General features: G+C 35.7%; 1 protein-coding gene across 1 annotated transcript in view; it reads right to left on the reverse strand.

Moving 5' to 3' along the window:
- LOC150098111 (cytosolic carboxypeptidase 1-like) overlaps positions 1-24621 on the reverse strand; it is a 551906-nt gene that overhangs the window by 121113 nt on the left and 406172 nt on the right. Inside the window, exon 17 of the mRNA XM_090406686.1 lies at positions 7487-7719. Coding sequence (XP_090262812.1) covers positions 7487-7719 — 233 coding nt within the window. The remainder of the gene's footprint in view (positions 1-7486; positions 7720-24621) is intronic.

The following is a 24621-nucleotide window of genomic DNA, read 5'->3' on the forward strand; positions in this document are numbered from 1 at the left end:
CTCCTATCTACCAGATTCGATGAATTGCAATTTCTCAATCTTTCTTTTTCATCATTTTAAAAACCAGATGACCAAATTTGTGCACCGTAGTCCATATGTGGCTAATTTACTACCTAATTTAATAAAGTAATGAATGTGATGGATAAAAGAGACTCAAATATGATGGAATTCATTACAGTATTTTCTAGAGAAATGCATGACAAGTTAGGGTAGAAGTTTTTGGGATAGGCGAATGTAATAGAGTGGTCATATGAGGTATAGACAAGAGATATGGTTGTCTGAACAATACCAGAATGTATGGAAGGACGGGGGGGGCAGAGTTAAGCAAAGGAAATAACCGGTAGTTCTGTACAGTTCTGTTCTTGGGTTCCTACTGTTTAACTTATTTGTTAATGACATTTCATGCAGATTGGGAGGGTACATTTATTTGTTTGTTTATGAAGCAAATTTGAAGACAGTTATAAAGTGATATGATGCCAAATGCAGTTCAATGTTAATAAATGCAAGGTGTTATCCTTTGTAATATAGAAGGGGAGAGCTGTACTGTTGGAACTGTGCTCCAGGAAGTGGACAATATTCATGATATGGAGTAATAGTTGACAGATGCCTAAACTACAGAGAAAGAGCACACTGTAAGTGTTGTAGAGACTACACAGTGCATTGCTGCTGTGATAAGAAGATTAGCTGATATGTAGAAATAAGAAGATGACTGCACATCATACCACCTCAAGAATGTCCAGAGAATAGAGACTAAGACAATAATGATTCAGGAAAAGACTAAGGATGCATAGCCTAGATAGGTGGCAAAAAAGGCAGAGGACAGAGACATTTAAGTTGGAGAGGGGATTTTGTAGGACTTGGAAAGGACTGTACATAAAGTAGAGGGCAAGAACAAAAGGCATTCCTAGGAAGTTGTGTAAATGATCATGTTTCAGGAAATTAACAACATAGACTAAATAACTAAAACTTTTTAATTATTACATGTGCATGCAGGCAGGCATACTTCAGCAACAAAGATGGAACAGGAGAAATATAGACAAGCCTCAAGTCCTATAACTATACCACCCTTTGGTTTTGGATGGGTGTTCTTGGCCTATGAATGTCTACATATGAAGGTTTCCCATATGAAAGGCAGACTGATACAACCATATGTTTATGGTGGGATAGTTGGTGAGAGCTGGAACAAATTCGAGGAAAAGCCTCTCAAATTTAAATTTTCTTTGGTGGAGTAAATGTGGCTTTTTTTAAGCTAGCACCATTTCAATGGGCAACAGAAAACTAGCATCCCTCATCCACTCTCCCAAAGACAAATTACAACCTCTGGATTTACCTGCAGTGTACCAGGTACCCAGCAGCTGCAAGCAAACAGGCACGACATCTACATTAGAACACTTAAACTACATCTGGCTGCTCAGGACTAGCCATTCATGCCGTGGCACCCATCACAGGATCCATTTGGAAAAAAGCCACCTTACTCCACCAAAGCAAATTTAAAAGCTATCGTCTTTTTTACCATCTACTAAAGATAAATTGTTTCCACTATTCTTACCTGTATCATCAAGTATCCTGCTCATGTCAACTTTGCTATTTTATTACACTGGTCATTCTGCTAAGATCAAAATCGAAGAATACCAAGAATACATAAGAATTCTAGAATCAGATGGTGGTTCAGGCTTTGCTTCTCATGTCATCAACATTAGATAGAGTTCACTGGAAAGAGACAAAGATATATACTCCACAGTCCAGAAAGGACTGTGGAGTATATATTAGGAAATATTCCTCATAGAAATCTTCCACTCAGTCCTAGATTGACATTTTGCTTTCAGCTCTGTAAGTGAGGCATCTATCCAATTTTTTATATTGTTTATCCAGTTTATTCTGGTCTGTCTCTGTTTCAAGTTCCTGGAATAAGTCCTTCAAGAACGTGCATTGGTAAACCATGTGATCTGCTGTTGTGATGTTCAACAACAAGACTGCCTTCTTTCACTTCTTGTCTGAATCATTCTAATCAAATTAGGCATCTATCACACAACTAAAAGATTATTTCTTGTCCTGCCTCATTCATAAGATGCAGTGTATCAACAGAATGCATTTTATACCAGTAATGATCCCTTTCAATTTATCAGTACAATATCTAAGAATGCAGATTCTGTACCTTCTAAAGTTTATTGATTAAATCAAATCTCTATATTATGAAAGACAAATAATTTAAGTAGAGTGAGATTAAATAAAAATCAGATATTTGTTTGGAGTAAAATAGAAATAAATTTTGGAATGGAAAGACAAAAACCATAGATAAATAATGATAACTCAAAAACAGATTGAAATAGTGAATACATACAAATATACGTGACCATGAATGTAATTAAGAAATATCAGCTGGAATAACAACAAGATTGCTTTTAACCAGTAGAGAAATATGATTAAAGGAAATCTACTGAACTATTTAAAAAAGAAAGATTTACAACCAACATGTAATCTTAACAATGACATATAGTCATGAAACTTGGAGCTATACTAAAAGACAATCAGAGAGAATGAAAACAATGCAGTAAATCATGGAAACAGCCATTCACATGGTTAGATTAAAAAAAAAAGTAGACAAGGGAATAAAGGTAATATATATTACAACAGGTGGCCATATGGATGAAATATCACATAATTTATGCTTCATATCCAGGTATTTCATAACATGTACACACATCATAACTGGTGCTGTACTTAAAATGTGATGCAACAATATGAAGATGTGATGACAGCAGAATTGGATAGGTATATATTCCCCTATATATACCATGATATACTTCTGGATAAGGGCATGTATATCCATGATATACCATGCTACTTGGATTTTGCCAAGGCAATTGATAGGATTCCATACCAGAGGCTGTTACACAAACTCAAAGAGCAAAATTTACAAAATAATAAACTTGACATAAATTGGAGAGTGGCTTGATTGCAAATTTCCAGTTATTTGCTGATGATGATGCCAAGTAATGAGTGATAAGGAAAGCAAATGATACAGAATCCCTGCAGGCCAATTTGAACAACCTGTTATATGAGAAAATGACAACAAATATCAGTTCAGTTGTTGAGTGTAAGATTATGAATTTTGGATGGAGGACACGATGAGAATTTGTTTAGAAGTAGTCAATGAAGCTAGAGACCTGGGGATTATTGTGGTAATTAACTAAAGTGGTCAAATCATCACATAAGATAGTAGCACTGTAGAAAGAGAACACTAACATGTGTTCTCTTTCTACAGTGCCAAGATGATGCTAGTCTATGACAGGGTTTCCCAAACTGTGTTCCGCGGAAAGTGAATAAGTGTTCCGTGAAAAATTATCAATATTTATATGAGCCTGGAATGATTTTAAATGCTGGGAAAGTTCAAATAAGTTTGAAAATCAGGTGCTCCTCACTTTGCGTGTGGATTGTGTTATTAAGGCAAGCACACACTGGCCTTGACTAGCCACTTGTGGTTGTCAACACCTCAGAGCGCAAGTGAAGTACAGAGGTATCTATTCTAGGAAACGTGCGGTCACAAGCAAGGTCGATGTGATGCAGCCTGGCACGCCTATAGTGTGCGCAGTTGCATTTACTGCTTCAGCAATAAAGTGCACTTAGCTTTACATTGAATACGAGACCGATGATACTCAACTCTAACCAAGGTGTTCCATTAAAATTTCAGGATTTGTGAAGTGTTCCATCGTATGAAAAGTTTGAGACATGCTGGTCTATGGAATGGTGCATATGAGGATGGATTAAGGGAATCAGGTTTTAGAAGTTTGAGGAAACCGAGGAGGGATATGACAGAAATGTACAAGTTAGTAAGGGGATCTTTATAGTATAGACAAAGTGAGATTTTGCAGCTCATCAAAGGTGAAGGTAAAACTTTGGGGTCATCCCTCAAGATGACTGTGTGCTCTTATGAAATGAGTATGTGGAATGGACTACCATTAGATGTTGCAAGTGCGTTTTCAGTAAATATGTTCAAGGAGAGATGTGTATGATGGTGTAGTTTGGCCTAGCAACACTACATATTCATATAGTTGAACAAATAAGAAAATTCACTAAATTCATTCATGAGTGTCTAAATGGGCTCTCCCTTGATAAGTTCTTGGAATACCTGGATGTGCACTCATACTAATAATGGAAATGTCTGATTATATATGGACAAAGTAAACATACGGCCAAAGAATGGATGATGAAAACCAGGTAGACCAGCAATAAGATGGGATGATGAGATTTGTGGAGTAGAGATGCAAAAGACAGGCAAAAATGGAATATACATAGAAACACGTAAAAACCACAGTGATATCTTTAATTAGTAAAAGGAGAGATATTTCCTACTAAAATTAATAGTACATCTTCAGTGTCTGTAACAGTAATAGGAATGGAATACAAGCAAAATGTTCAGTGGATCACCTATTAAAATACAATTGTTGCCATGTGCTAGGAAATAATAGAAATAACAAATTTAATCTATTAAGATAAATGGTTTTTTACATAAGACAAAAGTCTCCCAGATCTTTGAGAGAGACATAGTCATTTCTATTTAAATTCGGTCAGTGTAAGATAGCTTCACAACTTTCTTTGAATAAGCATTCATATTTGAATCTGCATCTATGGAGGAGAACTGCTTTATCCCACTGGACACTATGAGTAGAGTCAATACTGTGCTGCGCCAGACCAGACTTCAGAGGTTTGTTATAATTAATATAATATTGATGTTCTTTTATTCTTTTTTCCAAAGAACGGCCAGTTTGTCCAAAATAAGAGACATCGCATTCGCAAGGTATTTGGTAAATGCCAGTCAAAGATAGAGAAGACAGTTTATCCTTTGTAGAAGGTAGGAACTCTGCGGACTGTTGAAGAAACTGTAGGTGTTGGAACATAAGAGTCAAGTATCTGTTCGATTTGATTGGAGTTGTAATCATCTGATTACACTGTGGTTTTTACATGTTGCTTTATTATTTAATTACTATGTCACAAGTTCCACTAAAAATCAGAATCATCATCCTTCGCAGGGAAGAGTTTACTAAACTAACATGAAAATTAGGAAAATTATCGGTTCCACAAGGTAAGCTTCAAGCAGGGATTGCCTTCCTCAAAAAGTGCCATGATACAAAAGTTATTCCCACTTTTGCTAGATTTAAAGAAACAATTCGGTCTCCTGGAGCCCACTCTATTTATATATGCGCAAGTTTTTCCTTAATTCGTAATCAACTTCGTACCGCCAAAAAAGAATTAGCTTCTAATATCAATTCTATATCAGTTCTCGAAGAAGACATTTCAGCTGTTCTTAATGAAGAATTATTGGATATTGTTCTTTGCTTATCAAAACAATCCTTATCCCGGTCTTATGAGAGAAATTTTCAAAATCTTATGCAAAAATACAATTCTTTATATAACAAGCAAAAGAAAAACTTTACCTCTGACAGTACGTCTACAAATAAATGGATTGCAAACATTTCCGATCACCCTTTATCCACCGCTGAAACGTGCTTTAGCAAAGGGTCTTGATTTTGCTGTTATTCCTTCATGCATTCCTTATCTTGATTTCTTACGTAATATAGAACGCAATCTATCAGGACTTCCTAACGAAGATGCCAACAAACTACGTTTTGAAGTTGCGACTTCGTTATTCAAAAGCAAATTACCTCCATGCAATTTATCAAATGCTGAAATTAAAGGGCTAACTTCTTTAAGAAAAGGTAATACAATATTCACTTCTAAGGCCGATAAAGGAAAAGCTATTGTAATCATGAATAAGACTGACTATGAGACAAAAGTATCCAGCCTATTAGAAGACACCATGACCTACCAAGAGATCACACGTAATCCTACTAATTCACAAATTAAACAACTAAATAAATTACTTGATGAGGTTATAAGTTGGGATCCTAACTAAGTGGATAAAATATGCACCTACTTTGGAGGAACTCTTCGTCTTTATGGACTCCCAAAAATCCATAAAGAAGGCTGTCCTGTATGACTTATCGTAAATTGCATTGATTCGCCAACTTATCGTATTGCAAAAGTATTATCACGTTCCTTAAGTGCTCTCACTGGTCATTCCAGATCCTATACAAAAAACTCAACAGATTTTCTTGAAAAAATCAAGGATATTAAAATTACAGATTCTGAAATATTAGTCAGTTTTACATCATTTCTCTGTTCACCAATATTCCATTAACTGACACAGTCAATTCTTTATATGAAGATTACCCTCCAGATATTGCAAGGATATTCGAATATCCTTGCGATATTCTGAAATTATGAAATATCAGGATTTCAGAACACAAAGACTACATCCGGTTTCACCAGTACAGCCACTCTGGGCTGGCGGACCATGCCTTAGATACCCACAATAGAATTCGTTGGAAAACTAAATAATACACTGCAGCAAGTTTAAGTACAAAAGATTATTCAAGGAATCATCAGAAGCTCTAAAAAGCATTCCAAACCTCAACAAATTTGAGTGCATGAAACTATCCCAAATTTGGGAGACTTACACTATGAGAAATTAGCCCAACGGCCAAGACAACCCAATTAGCCCGCCAGAGGGCACCATTAGGATTTTAGGAACAATATTAGTTTCTTGCCTTCTTCCTCATTTGCTTTTGTTAGTGCCTGCGTGCACATACCATATTTTTATGTTCCTGAAGATGGCAACGTGACGTTGCCAAAATATTGAAGTTATTCATTAAAGTTACCTTTAATTAATATCCTTTATATGCGTTGTTAATTCCGTAAGCTAATTACCAGTTATTCAATATTATATTAATTATAACCTCTGAAGTCTGGTCTGGCGCAGCACAGTATTGACTCTACTCATAGTGTCCAGTGGGATAAAGCAATTCTCCTCCATAGATGCAGATTCAAACATGAACGCTTATTCAAAGAAAGTTGTGAAACTATCTTACACTGACCGAATTTAAATAGAAATGACTATGTCTCTCTCAAAGATCTGGGAGACTTTTGTCTTATGTAAAAAACCATTTATCTTAATAGATTAAATTTGTTATTTCTATTATTTCCTAGCACGCAGCAACAATTGTATTTTAATAGGTGATCTACTGAACATTTTGCTTGTATTCCATTCCTATTACTGTTACAGACACTGAAGATGTACTATTAATTTTAGTACGAAATATCTGTCCTTTTACTAATTAAAGATATTAATGTGGTTTTTACATGTTGCTTTATTATTTAATTACTATGCCACAAGTTCCACTAAAAATCATACATAGAAAGGCATTCCAGATATGGAGTGAAGAAAGATGATAGCAAAAAATTATGGAGTGAAGAAAGATGATAGCAAAAAATTATGGAGTGCAGTGCAATGCGATTAAGGACATACTGGGGTCCTTAATCGCATTGCACTTTGATCAGATGAAAATTAAAAATTTACATTTACTATCTCTATACAACTCAATTGGGGGAAAAAAAAAAAAAAAAGAGAGAATATGAAACTACTTACTTGCAATAAGGAATAGGTATAAGGATAATGGTATGATAGATAGCAGACATCATTGGAATGTTTAAAATTTATAGTAAATGTCAGAGTGTAGTATGGTTTCTCCTTCCCAACAGATGATAATGAAGACCTGTTGATGTAATGGTTTCTGTAGTAACAGATATCATTTCCAACTCTCACCCATGCTGGTCTACCCGATATGCATTCAGTAACAGAATACAGTAATGGACGCATTCCTGCATAAAGAAATATAAGTTAAGAGTTGTTCTCAGAATACTAACAATTATAAGCATAAATTAATATCTAATACTGGAAAGCTTAATGATACTAATAAAGCTATACACAAGCAGTTGATATAACACATTATACATATTATTATAAACTACTGAAATGTCACATAAGCAAAATGCTATAAAAATAATTAACTATAGCAAACTATCAACAATATCAAATAAATTTAATACAAACTGAGAGTTGACAGCATATATATCATAAATTTTGGCAGTTACGAATGATTGTAATTTCAATTTTCATCTTAAAGATATAAATTTTTAAGAACTGGCCTTTTCAAAATGAGGGATTGCAGGCATTAAGAAGTCACAAAATGATCTAAGGTGAGGATAAATAATAAACATTTTAATTATCTCAATTTTCACTAGAGAATTTTTCTCCATTAAATTTTATTTTTAGAAATTTTAAAACATAATACAAAATTAAAAAAAAGCTAACTCTCACAATAGCAAATGCTGTTATAATAAATAAATTGAAAAATTCCAATACAAGTAGTACCAATTTAGATAGTAATATTTAGGAAATATTATTATGGGCTACTTCAAGAAGTCCTAAGATTCATCGAGGGAGGCCCTAAACATCTTTCAAGCACTATCCACATTTGCACAGTATCTATCATACTTTTTCTTTGAACTCAATCACAGTGTCATGTCATGGCACCCGCAACAGGCTCTGACAACCTATTCCACTCATTCACCACTTTCCAAGCTAAAAAAAAATAGTTCTAACATCCTTGCTAGCTACGCTCTTACTCAGTTTCCAAGGAAGGCTCCTGGTTCTTCCACCACTAGACCTTTCTACTTTATAGCAAGACATGTAATCAAACCATCATGTCATTATTCTGATGTATAATGTTTTATCATCCCCTCCGCCTTTTTTTTAGATGGCATGGATAATGGGAGGTGGCATAGGGTATCGCTTGGTATATGTTGGTTTTCGATATAATTGCTGAAGAAAGGTGTGGTTTATCCAATATTACTTCAGTCACAATGTCTAAATAATGTTCAATGTCTTCATTTTAAGACTGAATGGTTAAGTTAGCTTTATATTTAGCTGTTATCAATTCAAATATCGAACTTTTCCAGTTCTTCCTTTTCTAGATATGTGGCCAAATTCTTAATGTTATTAATGTATTGCTATCATATAGCTGGTATTAAGGTGAAACTATCATCCATAGCTGGATGACAGACACCACTTTAACAACTGAAGTTATAGCATGGTATGCATTGGTGGAAAAATTTTTTTGATGATTTGCTTAGATTTCTGCATAAGCACATTTCATCAGCCATTTTTTTGTCTGCTGCTAGACAAAGGCCTCCCTCAAAGTCCTCCATTCAGTTCTAGCTTGAGCTTTTCTATGCCACTGAGTTCTAGCCATCTCTTTACTCTCATCTTCCCACTGTCTCTTTAGCCTTCCTATAACTCTCTCTTCATCTCTAGAATGATACCATTCTGATATCAACTTTGTCCATTTTTGAGTGTCACTTCTTACAATATGAAACAGTCTCCCTCTGCTGTGATCTTTTGTCCTAGGTAAACATAGGAGGTTACTATATCAATTTCCTGGTGTTTCCATTTGCACTGGATTTTTGGTGATGTATTTATTATACATTATTTTTGTCTTGTATTTGTTTATATTTAATTCTTTTCTTTTCATTTTCTGCATTCAATTCAATGATCATTTGTTAAAAAGTTCTTCTGCAGAGTTTCCTAAAAGAACATAGGTGATTAGTTCTTTCTCATTTACCTTAATTCCTCTATTTTTCCTGTCAGCTTTTTAAAAATAATTTCTAGGGTTCTTTATCTGCTTTACATTTTTGGATAAGAAACTTGAGAAGGGGAGGGGAGAAGTACTGATGATATTATAGCAAAAATTACCCTGGGAGTGTCAGCACAATAGTGTATCTGCCATTCATTTTCTGGATTTTGCCCCATTCTTTACTGTTAAGTGCATCTGTTATGGAAGATGTGTATTCAAATCCAGAATTTCTTTTTTTGCTTTGATGATGGATGCATCTTGCTCAGGCAGGTTTGAGAGAAATGAGTTTGTTGTTATGGGATATCTGCAAAAGATACTCCCACGCTTTCTTCTGTTATTCCTTGACTACTGTATAATCAGTATCTAATCATGGTCAGAGAAAAGTGTGACGATGTTTTAAGAATTGCAGTTGCGGTAGCTTGTAAAATACTCTGTTACACGTTTCTTTGCATGACTGATAGGAGATGAGCTGACTCTAGCAGAACCATATTTTGCTAGGGAGGAAAAGATGTGCCATTCAGTTTGCTCGATTTTCTACCACGATATCAGGGATGTAGTATATGGCCGTGGATGCAAAATGTGGATATCATTGGGAAGTGATTGCTTTCAAATACACTGCCATCAGTTTCCCACTTAAACAGTGGGAAGAGGAAGAATGAGCAGATAGTTCCAGCCACACCCTAAATAACGGGGAACTTTAACTACTTAATAAAGGCTTAAACTTTGCAGTTTAAAGACTTAAACTGTTAATAAACTGGATGTAATTTACCACACAGAAAGAGGCATTGTTTCTTCCAAATAATATAGCTGATAAAATTTGCTTAGAAACCAGCAATGTTTTGAATACAAAGAAAGCTATATGTAGCAATCTTACCAAAACAAAACTAGCAGCGGCCAGGTCTTTAAAAGCCAATCACGATATAACTGTAACAAAATCAGACAAAGATAACGGCATGGTCATCCTAAACAGATCAACTTACATTTATCAAATGAATCAGACTCTGATAACAGCACTTATCAACTTGTGAACTATAATCCAACTAACAGGATTAAAGAAGAAAATTGATAAAATTACTTAAATCTGTCACTTCTTGGCCATCGAACTCCATTAAAAACTGTTAGCCATTACACCCGCTATCCCAGAATATATGGTACTTCGCAAGGTACACAAACATAACTTTCCGCTTCGGCCGATAATTGAAGGTATAAACAGTCCTAATTATCACTTAGTCAAGAAATTAGCATCAACACTCAAGGAGTCGATGGGCCATTCTCTCTCCTATATAAAGAACACACAACACATCATAAACAAAATCAAAAACTGCAGCACTCGGCAAAGATGATTTATTAGTCAGTTTTGACGTTTATGTCCTTTTCACAAGTGTCCCAATCAGTGACACAATTCTTCTCTTACGGAACAAATTTCTGCCGGATATTACAGCTGTCTTTGCACACATACTATGCTTCTGTTACTTCCTGTGACAAAATAATTATTACCTACAAAAAGAAGGAATGGCCATGGGCTCACCACTATCCCCCCATTTGCTAACTTTTATATGGAAGCTTTTGAGCAACATGCTCTACATTCTTTTACTTTAAAACCCACAGTTTGGCATAGATACATTAAAGATGTTTTCGTTATCTGGCCACATTGCTGGCAAATGTTAAACATCTTCTTCCTCAGCCTCCTAAAAAAAGCCCTTCCTCAGCCCATCTTTAGGATCTCATTCATATTGATGATGCTCTTTGATTGGAAAGATATGATGGGTTTTCAAATCTTACATTATGCAAATTATGGAAACAACTACCGTGTTAGCGTACAGCTTTAGTTTAATATAAACCAAAATAAACACTAGACGTTATGACCTTCACATTAAGGTCATCATCTGGAGTATACATACATATATACAAAGAAACAAACTACACTACAATCTAAATGGTATGCTAAAGTTACATTAATTTGGTAAGCCATTAAAACTACTGGCCTGACCTCTAGTGAAAAAAAACCTTACTATATCAATGCTAGAGTCCTGTTATTATTATTATCTATTTAGTTAGAAAAAATAAGTTAAGCTAGAGAGTAAAATGCTCTCACATAATTATTCCTATAAGTGAACAGGCTTCACTTCCAATGTAATGTAAATAATGGTCCTGGTAATCTCTTGAATGCTTTAAATCAAGTAAACTGCTATACTTCTGTCAGATTAAATACTTCATTATTCTAAGTGCTCTGCTATACTTCTGAATTTTATTATTAATGTAATTTTCTTCTTTGTCAGTCAAACTATAACCAACACATTCAAAGCAGTTTGCCTAAGAATTGTGTTTCAAATATAATTTCATAAATACTGTGTGTGTATGTATTTATTAAACCAGACTATATTGTTGACATCTGTGAATTAATCTGTTTCAAGCATACTTGTCATCTGTTTTGGACCAGTCTTACACTGATAGCTGGAAGTTTTCCCACTTGGTTATAATATAAATCAAAGATACCAAGAAATTATATCCTTGGTTTAATCCTTTATCCAAGTGGAAGCAAACAAAGTTTGCACTTCAAGTATTTTCAGGACTGGGGCACCTCGTATATAGAAGCTAATGACTTCACATCACTTGCCTTAGTATTCCATAATGCAAAGCACATATCCTTATGGACATGACCCTTTCCCATAATGCATAGTATTATACATGCCTGTAAGGATATGTGCTTTGCATTATGGAATACTAAGGCAAATGTGAAGTTTTAGCTTCTAAATATGAGTTACTCCAGTCCTGAAAATACTTCAGGCACAAACTTTGTTTACTTACACTTGGATAAAGGATTAAACCAAGTATATAATTTCTTGGTATCTTTAATTTATATTATAACCAAGTAGAAAAACTTCCAACAACTATCTCTACTCCAGAATATTTTAATACTCTGGAGTAGAGATAGTCTTCAACTATCTCTACTACAGAAGTAAGAGATAATCTTACTTTAACCCTCGAAATCTGCAGGAGCAATTTTCCCAGTCAAATACTAATGGAACATCAGTTGAAATTACCAATAATGAACCTATAACAACGGAACAGATATAAGATGAAATGCCAAAACATGAAACTGTTCTACAGGGAGAAACTGGAGAAGAAACAGACAAGCAAGCAAGACAACTGAAAGAAGTTAATATGCAGACAAGATCATCAAAAAGGAAAGATGAATTAATAACAAAAATTGAAGATAAGCAAAAAAAAAAATGAAAAAAGAAACTACATCTAAAAGAAAAAGAAGTAATAAAAAAATGTAAAGATGGAGAAGGCTGTGGATCATTAAATGAAAACTCTTCAAGCTCAGAAGAGTTTATGGATTATGAAGAACCAGCTCATGCTAATAAAGAGAAAGCAAGAGATAAAATTAAAGAAAATATAATAAAGTTTACTGATTCAAAGTTTTCTCAGTGCAATTATCATCTACATCAAAAGAAAATAACTAGCTTCCAAATCAAGAATGATCAGTATGAAATTGAAATAATGGAAAGAAACTGGAAAACAGTTTTTTTATAGTTTTTTAAACAAGAAGCAGGTTACAATTGCTCTTTCAGAGATTTAAGAGCTCATTCAAAATTTAGAAGTTAAAGACTTACCAGTGACACTTCATTAATCATAAGCATCTCGTTTCTGCATTGCCTCATTATATGTACGAGGATTCCACAGGCAAATTAAACAAGAAACTATATGGAAACTTATGATACTTCATAATATAAGGTTTTTGTTTCTCCAAGAAACATACTTCTGCAGATATACAGATATAAAAAGTTTAATAGACAGATATCCACTTCTTTCTCATTGAATCTTTGGAAGATTTAACAGGGTAGTAAGAGTTCTTATTCTTGTCCCCCTTCTTGGGTCATTCTGTAATAACTAAAGAGATGAAGAAGGGAGAATCTTGACAACAGATTGGAAATACCGTGGATGCGTAATACGGTTTATAAATGTTTATGCTCCACCAATGGAACAGTTAGACGAAATTTCTTCCAGGAATTGGAGCCATATTTATATGATGCCCACCACATCATAGCAGCTAGAGACTGGAATTGTATTGAAAACCCAGATTAGACAAAATAGGAGGACACCCCAGGAGTGGAAAAGTGGGATATACACAGTTAAAAACATGTCTTGACAATGCTCAACTAGTAGACATATGGAGGATTCACAATTCTAATCTCCAGGCATATACATACATGAATCAAGGTACTGGCACTCATATTGATCTAATTTATATCTCTTCTTCCCTTATAAATAGGATAATTCAGATAAAACATCTTGACAATCAACATATCAAATCATACCATGTTGGAGACATAATGTAAGACATAATTCAACACTCAGAAAGAATTAAAACAGAATTTAATACAGTCATACCCCGACTTGCGCAGTTTCTTGTATGTACGTATTCCTGTCCCGCTTCACCACTAGTCGTATCTTTCCTGTGCCGGCCGCATTCGCCAGTGTCGCACATGCTGCGAACAAGCACTGATGTGTTTCGCGCGGTCTCCATTCATACACAATTTTTATAGTCTACAAACTTTGCGATTGTTTAACGTTATGCTCTTGATAAACATTTTATCACATAAAAAATAATAACGTTGTCCAAAAGAAGCAAGTCCAATTCTTCTACAGTTAGCAAGAAAAGAAAAACAATGACTTTGGAAACAAAAGTCAATGTTTCATTCTGCCTTCAAAATCCTCAACATTATTAAGGATTTTGAAGGCAGAACGAAAATTTGTGAGTTAGCAAAGAAGTTCGATCTACAGGAATCCACAGTAAGAACAATCATGAAAGAAAGGTTTACAGATTTTGGAGGACATAGATTCTAACGAGGAATGAATTGTAGCCACAAGGAAAGGAATAAAAAAATCATTGGCTTGCTATGAAGAAATTTTGCGTGACAAGAAAAAGACATTATGCTGTCAGACAAATCTATTCGATTTTATGAAACCATCGACATCGAAATTACTTTCTTTTTTTTTTTTTATGTACGAAAAACTACAATTATGATTATATTTCTTAAAAAAAAAATGGTTTTTTTTGTAAACGTTTGGTCCCAATTAACTAATATTTTGTATGCTTGTATATATAAATTACATGCAAAATTATACCCAGAGTTACTCGAATTCAACCTATGCACTTTTTGTTGCCCCCCCCCCCCACCACATAACTTTGGGGTATGACTGTACTTCCTATATTTCGTCTCACTCACTTAGACATCTTCAGGGATTACAAAAAAACTAATGTAGTATAAACAAAAATAACAAACAACACTAAGCCCAACCATGTGGGTGACACTAAAGTCCTAACTAGGTGGAGCGCCCTCTAAGGGCAGTTGTAGGTGGCCTGGAATGTAGGGTGGGACCTCTGGTGATAAGTGTTTCCCAAATCTTAGGAAGCTTAATGCAACTGTATTTATTAAGATTTGGTTGAGTTCTGAGAGCTGCTGCTGATTCCAAGAATAGTCTCTCAGACTATTCTTAGAATCAGCAGTATTCCTGCTGATTCTAAGAAGCATTGTGGTTTTTTTCCAAGAGATGCTATGGGTTGTATCCAAGACATGGTCAGCAAGGCCTGACTGATCATAGTCGTGGTTGCAGATGTATGACTTGTGTTCCTCCATTGCAGATGGTTGCTGATCTGCCTGTCTGTCCAAGTACTCCAGCTTACAGGAACAGGGTATTTTATAAACTCCAGGCACTGAGAGAGGAGGGAGCTGATCTTTTATAGAACGGATAAGGGTAGCAAGTTTGCGGTGGGGCTTAAATGCTGTGTGTAGGTTGTACTTGTTTAAAATCTTGGCTATTTTTTCGGATGTGCCATGGATGTAAGGTATGGTGATCGCATTTCTAAACTCTTTCTGATAAGAATACCGGGGAATGGGGGAGGAATGGATTATTTTTTTGATACTGTGATCACTGTAGCCATTGGAGAGGAAAGTGTTATGTATGTGGTTAAATTCAGTTGTAAGGGCAGTTCCACTGGAATAAAGATTGTGGGCTCTCTCTTGGTAAGAGTTTTAATATGCCATATTGTTAAGAGGGGTGGTGGTGGGAGAGTTTGTGAATGTATCTGCTTGTGTGTATGGGTTTTCTATATACAGTAAAGGAAAGTGTGTTAGAAAGGCATATAACTAAGGTGTCTAGGAAGAGTAAACAGTTGTTCTTTTCCCTTTCCATTGTAAACTGGATTCTTGGATGTAGGCTGTTGAGGTGACTGAGGAAGGAGTCTAATGTGTCTGGGCCATGAGGCCAAATAGAGAACACATCATTGTGTTCTCAGAGAATGGCACCACTGGCTCCTTACAATCAGAGCTCTCTGCTGTACCTAACCCGGAACTTTGGTTCATTCTCTGGCATCTCAGAAGCTTCCGCACAGAATTTCAAAAAGTAAAAATAAACATATCAAGAAATATAACAATCTGGTGAAAGCCAAACTGCAACCGTAAATTCAATGGCTCCAGACAGTAGTTAACCTATCTTCCAAAAGGCTCAATGACGATGCTGTCAGTGCCTTAAACCTCAGCCACAATTTAGCGGTAGCTCCGAAAGAAGTGCCGGTGCTTGATTTAATGTTTAATATCGAATGCGGGATCTGTCGCTTAGCGCCGGAGATAGCAAATAACATCAGGCTTGATGTCGCCAACATCCTTGCCCAGTCTTCGCCTCCAAAAAGTAATTTATCGTCTGCCCAACGCACTGCTCTCATGAAATTATGGAAAGAGAAAAGTATCGTTATTACCAGAGCGGATAAGGAATAATGCCAGAGTCGTTCTTAATGCCATGGAATACAATCGAAAAATGGAAATTATCCCCCGAGATCGCTCGACCTACACCCCACTAGAACACGGCCCCACAAAAATACAAGTTAAAAAATTAAAAAACTTACTCAAAAAAGTATTGTCCTGACCCCCGACATCACGAAAAAACTCAAGCCTTTCTGTTCCCGTCCCCCACCCAAATATATGGTTTACCAAAAATCCACAAACCCAATTCCCCACTAAGACCTATAGTAGATTCCACTAACGCACCTTGCTACAAACTGTTAAAACAACTGGCCAACTCCCTGACCCCCCCTCATTGGACTTTCCAAATCCTATATAAAAAAACTCTACCCATTTTAAAACCCTCATAGAAAATTTAACCTTAAATAACACAGACATATTGGTAAGCTTTAACATATCCTCATTGTTTATCAATATGCCCTTAATTGATACCTTATCACTCTTAGAACATGTTTTTGCATCTGACATCGTAGTTTCTTTTCCTTTGCCATCAATTCTGGTTATTTTTCATGGAAGAACAAAATCTACAAGCAGATAGAGGGAACCGCCATAAATTCCCCCCTCTTGCCAATTTTAATATGGAAGATTTTGAAAAATGAGCCATAAACTCAACCCCTCTCAAACCTATCTATCTGGCTAAGATATGTTGATGATGTGTTCTCTATTTGACCTCATGGCACAGGCACATTAGACTCCTTCCTCAGTCATCTCAACAATCTACATCCAAGAATGCAGTTTACGATGGAAAGGTAAAAGAATAATTGTTTACCCTTCCTAGACACCTTAGTTACACGCCATCCTAACGGTACACTTTCCTTTACTGTATATAGAAAACCCACACACACACACAGGCAGATACATTCACAAACTCTCCCACCACCACCCCGCTTAACAATATCGCATTATTAAAACTCTTACCAAGAGTGCCCACAATCTTTGTTCCAGTGGAACTGCCCTTACAACTGAACTTAACCACATACATAACACTTTCCTCTGCAATGGCTACAGTGATCACACTATGAAAAAAATAATCCGTTCCTCCCCCATTCCCCGGTATTCTCATCAGAAAGAGTTTAGAAATGCAATCACCATACCGTACATCTGTGGCACATCCGAAAAAATAGCCAAGATTTTAAACAAGTACAACCTACACACAGCATTTAAGTCCCACCACAAACTTGCTACCCTTATCCGTTCTACAAAAGATCAGCTCCCTCCTCTCTCAGAGCCTGGAGTTTATAAAGTACCCTGTTCCTGTAAGCTGGAGTACTTTGGACAGACAGGCAGATCAACAACCATCCGCCTGGAGGAACACAAGTCATACATCTGCAACCACGACTATGGTCAGTCAGGCCTTGCTGACCATGTCTTGGATACAACCCATAGCATCTCTTGGAAAAAAACCACAATGCTTCTTAGAATCAGCAGGAATACTGCTGATTCTAAGAATCCAAAAAACCACAGCAAATTCAAAAAAAAAGAGAGACTATTCTTAGAATCAGCAGCAAATAAAATTGCCAACTGGCACTCAAACCTTATGGTCTCTCGCTAAGGATGTTGGACATAACTTCTACTCTTCCATGTTGGCACCTCTCTTGCATCCTGATGACACTATGATAACCTCACTCAAGGAAAAGCCGGACCTCTTGGCATCAGTTTTTTTCCCTCCATCTCTTGCTTGGACAACCAAAGTAAATCACCTCCTGTACTTCCACAAACTACCCACTGCATGCCTTCTCTGAACTTTACACAAAAGGAGATCAGAAAAACCATCGTCTTGACACTAATAACGCTCCTGGTCCACCAAGCATTCGTCCAGTTGTGCTCAAGACATGCTGCACAATTTACACCCATCTTGTATCAGCTATATAAACTTTCATATTCTACTGACATCTACCCAATACAGCATGGAAGGAAGCACATCCAGGCTGTGCCCAAAAAGGGAGACAAAAGTCAGCTATCTAACTATCGATGTATTGCTCTAAGTTCAATACTTTCAAAAAATGGAGAAGGTTATCAACAACCAGCTTCTTCAGTTGAATACTCAACAGTTAATTAGCAATCACCGATATAGATTCAGCCATTCTCATTCTACAGCCAACTTCCTAGCTAATCTCACCAGCCTTTGCACACAGCCATGGAAAGATTTGGGTAAACTCATGTTATTGCTCTCGATATTTCTAAGGCATGTGTGTCTTGCAACAAACTGCCCTTTTATGGCCTCCCTTCTATATGCTGAGATTGTATTGCCAGCTTCCTCACTAGTCTTTAATTTTTTGTCATGGTGGATGGCTTTCCAGCATCAGCTTTTCCTATCAATTTTCAAGTGCCTCAGGGTACTATGCTCTCACTCACACTGTTCCTTCTTCCATCATTGATCTCCTTTCTCTGACCATAAATCCTATTCACACCTTCACTGACAGCAGGAGTCTTGATTCCTCATTCGATAAACCCTGCAATATCCTAATGTAAATGCCCCAAGATCTTCGATAAGCAGTGACTTGATCACTGACCTTCTCAATATCCTGAAATGAGGTGAACACAAACTAGTAATTTTCAATGCTAAAAAACTCAAGCCTGACTTATTATCAGCAAGAAAAACCCTACCTCATCCCCAATCATTTTTGATAAATGTTCCAATTTTGTTTCAAGATCAACTTTCTCTTCTTCTTGGGTTGACTGTCACATCTAGTTTATCCTGGCACAAACATACTTACATAATCTCCTTATCCTCTAAACATTTGGTGTTCTTTTCTGTTCTAAGCGTTACTTCTCTTTCTTTCAACTCCATACAACTTTGGAATAGTGTTCACACATTTGGTGTAGAGTCCCCATGGGCACCCTCAAATAATGAGATTTAAAATTGAACACTGAAAAATTACGATTAATTCCTATATCACTTTTATATATATATATATATATATAAAATAAGTTTAATGACTTTTACCGAGAGAAAACATGGCAAGATATATTTAACAAGATACTACTAGTTTACTAGTTTCGTTACAAGAACATCATCAGGTATCATACTCAAAGAAATATATAAAAAATTACAGAGACTTAAAATTGTATTAACAGAACAAGTGAAAAACAGTAGCATGTTTGAAAAAATGCAAGTATGAGTTCCATACAAACGAATACTACGCGCTGTCGCGAGTGCGCCAGTACTGAACAGAAGCAACGTGTGCGTCCGAGAGATTGTAACTCAGGCTGTTGTTGATATGAGAGGAATCTAGAGAAATTTCTCTTGATTCAACAATCTTTCTTTCGAGTTCATCATAGCACACATGGATATTAGCAGTTTGAGTCCAGTTTACAATGTGCTGGCGGCCTTTGTCTGAGTTAGCAGAAAAGAGAACGTGGCTAGAGAGAGCGCTAGCTCTAGTCCTGTTATAGGAGATATCTCTACGGTGTTCATCCAAACGTAGAAGGATGGATTTGGCAGTCTGTCCATAATAAGGCTTTCCCCAATCACACAAAATCTTGTAGACTCCTGGAAACTGAGTAGGAAGATTTCGTGTGATTGCGGAAAGCCTTATTATGGACAGACTGCCAAATCCATCCTTCTACATTTGGATGAACACCGTTTTATAATATTTTATAATATTCCTACCGAGTAAAAATGAATTCTCCTAATATATATATATATATATATATATATAATAAGAAATATATTATTAAATTATTATTAAGAAATATATAATATATAAGAAACTCGATGCAGAAATTGCTTGAATATTGCTACTTGGAATGTAAGAGGATTGAATAAATGCAGGAAATTGGCTAATGTGATGAGAGAGATTGAATATTAGTATACTAGGAATAAGTGAAACTTTTTGGAAAGGATCATCAGATTTTGAGTCAAAACTTCCAAATGGCAAGATATATAAAATATATATACGTCAGGTGGTGAAATATCAAGAAGAGGTGTAGGTAGCATTTATTGTAGAGAAGAAAACTAATAAAAACATTATCCATATAATCAAAAAATTAGATAGAGTAATGGAAATTCTAGTAAAATCTAAACCTAGAGATATGCTGATCATTCAAGTATATGCTCCTACAGAACAGAATGAGGAAGCAAAATAGATATCATGTATAATGAAATAGAATGGTGTATAAAGGAAGTTGGAGGTAAGAAAGATCAAGTTATTTGTGCTATGGGTGACTAGATTGCAAAAGCTGGATCAGAGAGAACATCTACACACATGGGTCCTGGACTAGGAATTCGGAATGAGAGGACAAAAGCTGATTGATTTCTGTAACACGCACAGTCTCATCATAACTAACACTTATTTTGAGCAAAAACCAACAGCATGTTACACATGGGAAAGTCCGGATGGAAGATACAAAAATCGATTAGACTATATTGTAGTCAGTAAATGTTACTTCAATGGAATACGGAACTCAAAGGTGATGCCAAGTGCTGACTGTGGATCTGATCATAGACTGATCTTAATGAAGATGAATATTCGCCTGAAAACAATAAAATTTAAAAGAAGTCAACCCCTAAAATGGGATCTACAAAGGGTACAAAATCCAATAATAAAATCAAAATTCAATGAAAATATTTCTGAACTGCTATCTGCACAGTTGCAAAACGAAAATGAACCCTCGCAGTGGAATAGACTACAAGCAGCTATCATAACATCTGCTAAAAACCACATCGATAAACCATGGATAACTCAAGAGGTAATCAACCTTACTGATAAAAGAAGAACATGGAAAAGAGGAGCAAACGAAGAAGAAAGACTAAGATATAAAACTTTGGATAAAAGAATCAAACAGTTATGTAAAAGATTGAAAGAAAATTGAATAAATAGGCAGTGCACTGAGATAGAAGAATTACAAAATAGGAATAAAACCAGAGAAGCATTCCTGAAGTGAAAGAACTTAATGGAAAAGCAAAACTTACACAGTCTAATAACATCAAGGACAAAGATGGAAACATACTCATTGATAAGGAAAAGATAAATGGAAGATGAGTAGAGTACTTATCAGACCTCTATGATGATGATAATTATAACATGCTGGATATTCACGACACCTTAAGTTAAACATAACAACAGATACCATCTATCCACAAGAAAGGAGGTAGAACATGCAATCAAGAATCTTCCTAATAATAAATCCCCTGGGTGTGATAATATTCCAGCTGAGCTGTTGAAAGCCTTGACCGGCAATAATAACAACTACTCAGTGGAATCCATTCAGGACATCTATAAAACAATACAATTACCTGAAGTTTTTACAACATCTATCTGCACTGTGAGCCTAATATCCCATGCATCTAAAATTATTTTAACCATTGTTAACCAACAAATTGAAAGATCCGTAAGCGATGAATTGAGTGAATAACAGAAAGGCTTCAGAAGAGGAATGGGAACCATTAATGCTATCCTGGAAAAGAAAAAAAATCACTTAAAAGAAATAGGAACATTTACATATGCTTCATAGACTTTCAGAAGGCTTTTGACCAGGTAAAACATAATAAAATGTTCAATATATTAGATAAATTAGACATAGAAAATCATGTACTTAAGATTATAAAAATGATTTACACCAAACAGAAAATGCTGCTGTTTAACAATGAGATTTATGTTGTGAAAATAAAAAGAGGAGTTAGACAAGGTTGTATCCTTTCACCAAATCTATTTATTATCTATAGTGAGACAGTGATGAAAAAGATTGAAAAACAAAAAAAAAAAAAGGAATTAGTATCAATGGAATAAAATACAACAATCTTAGATATGCTGATGATACCATTCTAACAGCAGAAAACAGAAGCAAATTAATCAAATTACTGCAGCTACTAATTGAAGAAGGTAAAGAATTTGGATTAGATATAAATGCAAAAAAGACCAAATTAATGAAAATCTCAAAAAAAAGCAGATCCGAGCCAGAAATATTAATAAACAATATGAAAATTGAACATACAACAGAATACAAATATTTAGGCACCTACTTTACTGAAGATGGAAAGCAAGATAAAGAAATAAAAATACAAACAGCCATAGGTAAAGATGCATTCTGGAAAAATAAAGATCTGCTCAGAAGTTCTGCGAGTATCGATACAAAGAAAAGAATGATAAGAACATTAGTGTGGCCAATTTTCACATATGGAAGTGAGACCTGGATATTCAAGAAGAGAGTAAGGCAACAGATAATGACCTTTGAAATGTGGTGCTATAGGAGAGTTCTGAAAATCCCATAGACAGAACATGCAACAAATACAGATGTCCTACAGAGAATGAGAACACAGAGATCTTTATTACAGGAAACGATCCGGAGAAAGATGAGATTGGCAGGACATGTACTGAGAGGTTCACCAGGACAGAGGATACTAACAGATTTAGAAGGAAAAATTATGGGAAAAGGATCAAGAGGCAAAAAACGAAGGACATGGCTTGAAGATAGAAGATCATGGACAGGATCACATGGCTATGCAGAAACAAAAAGGAAAGCCACCAACAGAGAGAACTAGAAGGACATGGTGCTACACCCTCTCACTGAGAAAGCTATATGAAGAAGAAGACCTTTTTAAACAAGAATGCAAATACTATTTATATTTATTTATTTAGACACTGTATCAAGAGACTATTCATTTATTTAAAGTTTAATTTAACTTTATTATTTTATTTAAATGTTGAAGATAAATCTGGATTGTCTGAAATTTATTTTTGCTAAATCTTAAATTGTTGAGAAAGATTGATATTGATATTATTATTATTATTTATTATACAGGCACCTCCATGGAGGCCAAAGACTCATCACAGGAGACTATCCACACAATCTCTCATACCTCTCTTTGAACCCATTAATGGACAAGGCACTCACAATCTGGCAACCCATTTCAATCCATGGAGAGTTGTGAATGAGTATTCACAACTCTCCAGGAAAAAATCTAGTCCTTGCACACCCCCCCCCCCCCTACTAACCACACCTTTATTCAACTTCCATGAATGACCTGTTCTGGTCCCTCTAACCAAAGTGTGAAACATTTTCCCCTGCATCAATCCTATAAAACCCTTTAAGAAGCTTAAATGTCTCTATCATATCCCCTCTTTTTCTCCTATCAACCAACTTCTGTAATCCATACACATTCAATCTGTCCTTATAGGGAACATTCCACAAGCCACTCACCATTTTGGTCACTTGCCTGTGAATCCTGTCCACTGCTTCCTCATCCCCAAGAAACCAAGGGGAGGGACCAAACTTGAGTACAGTAATCCAGATGTGGGCGAATCAAGGGCTTATAAAGAGGAATGACAACTTCCTTATTTCTACTAGTTAATGTGTTCTTCAATAGCCAAGTAATCTTAAGGGCTACCTTAGCAAAATTAGCAATATGTCCTCTAAATTTTAAATCTCTGTCTACTAACTCCCCTAAATCTCTAGCTTCATCTATTTCCTGGAATACAGTGCCATCAATGTGATACACGGCTTGTAATCTATTTATCCCAAAATGCATAACATTACATTTCTCGACATTAAACTGACACTCATTAACTTCTGCCCATACTGACAGCCTATTTAATTTTCCTGCAAGCTCTCCACATCACCTTGATTAGCAATTACTCTACCTAATTTTGCGTCATTAGCAAACAATTAAATATTTCCTTTTAGGCTTTTCCTATATCGTTTATGTACAAATTAAACAGGAATGGTTTGCACTGAGCCTTGTGGCACACCACTAGTCACCTGTTTTCACCTCGATTCTGTCCCTCCATATACCACTTTTTGATATCTGTCCAGCAACCAACCTCTTATCCACTTAGCCAGTGTCACATCCATCCCCCATTTGTTCTAATTTGTGTAACAGAGTTCCATGGTATTCTGTCAAATGCCTTTGCAAAATCCAGCAAAATCATTGTGTAGACATTTCCTTTATCCAACTCAGCTGTTATTCTATTATAAAAAGTTAGTAAATTACTAAGGCATGGCTGACCCTTCGAAGCCATGTTGATCCTCACACAGTATCATATTTTTATCTACCAATTCTTGAATTCTCTTTTTTTTTTTTTACCAATTTTTTAGTACTTTTACCACCATGAGATACTGATTGGTCTATAATTCGCTACTGTAGTCTTAGAACATCCCTTATGCAAAGGAATTATTTTGCCTTCTTTCCATTCCCTTGGAACTCTACCAGAGTTGAGACTTAAATTAAACAGCCTGGTCAAAAGAATTGCCAGTTCTCTTGCACATTCTCACAAAACACTAGCTGATATCCCATCAAATACCACAGCTGTATTTACATGGAGATTCTACAATATCCA

This window comes from Typopeltis vanoorti, chromosome 16 (assembly GCF_054136105.1).
Source record: "Typopeltis vanoorti isolate ZY-2024b chromosome 16, IOZ_Tvanoo_1.0, whole genome shotgun sequence".
Taxonomy (NCBI): Eukaryota; Metazoa; Arthropoda; class Arachnida; order Uropygi; family Thelyphonidae; genus Typopeltis; species Typopeltis vanoorti.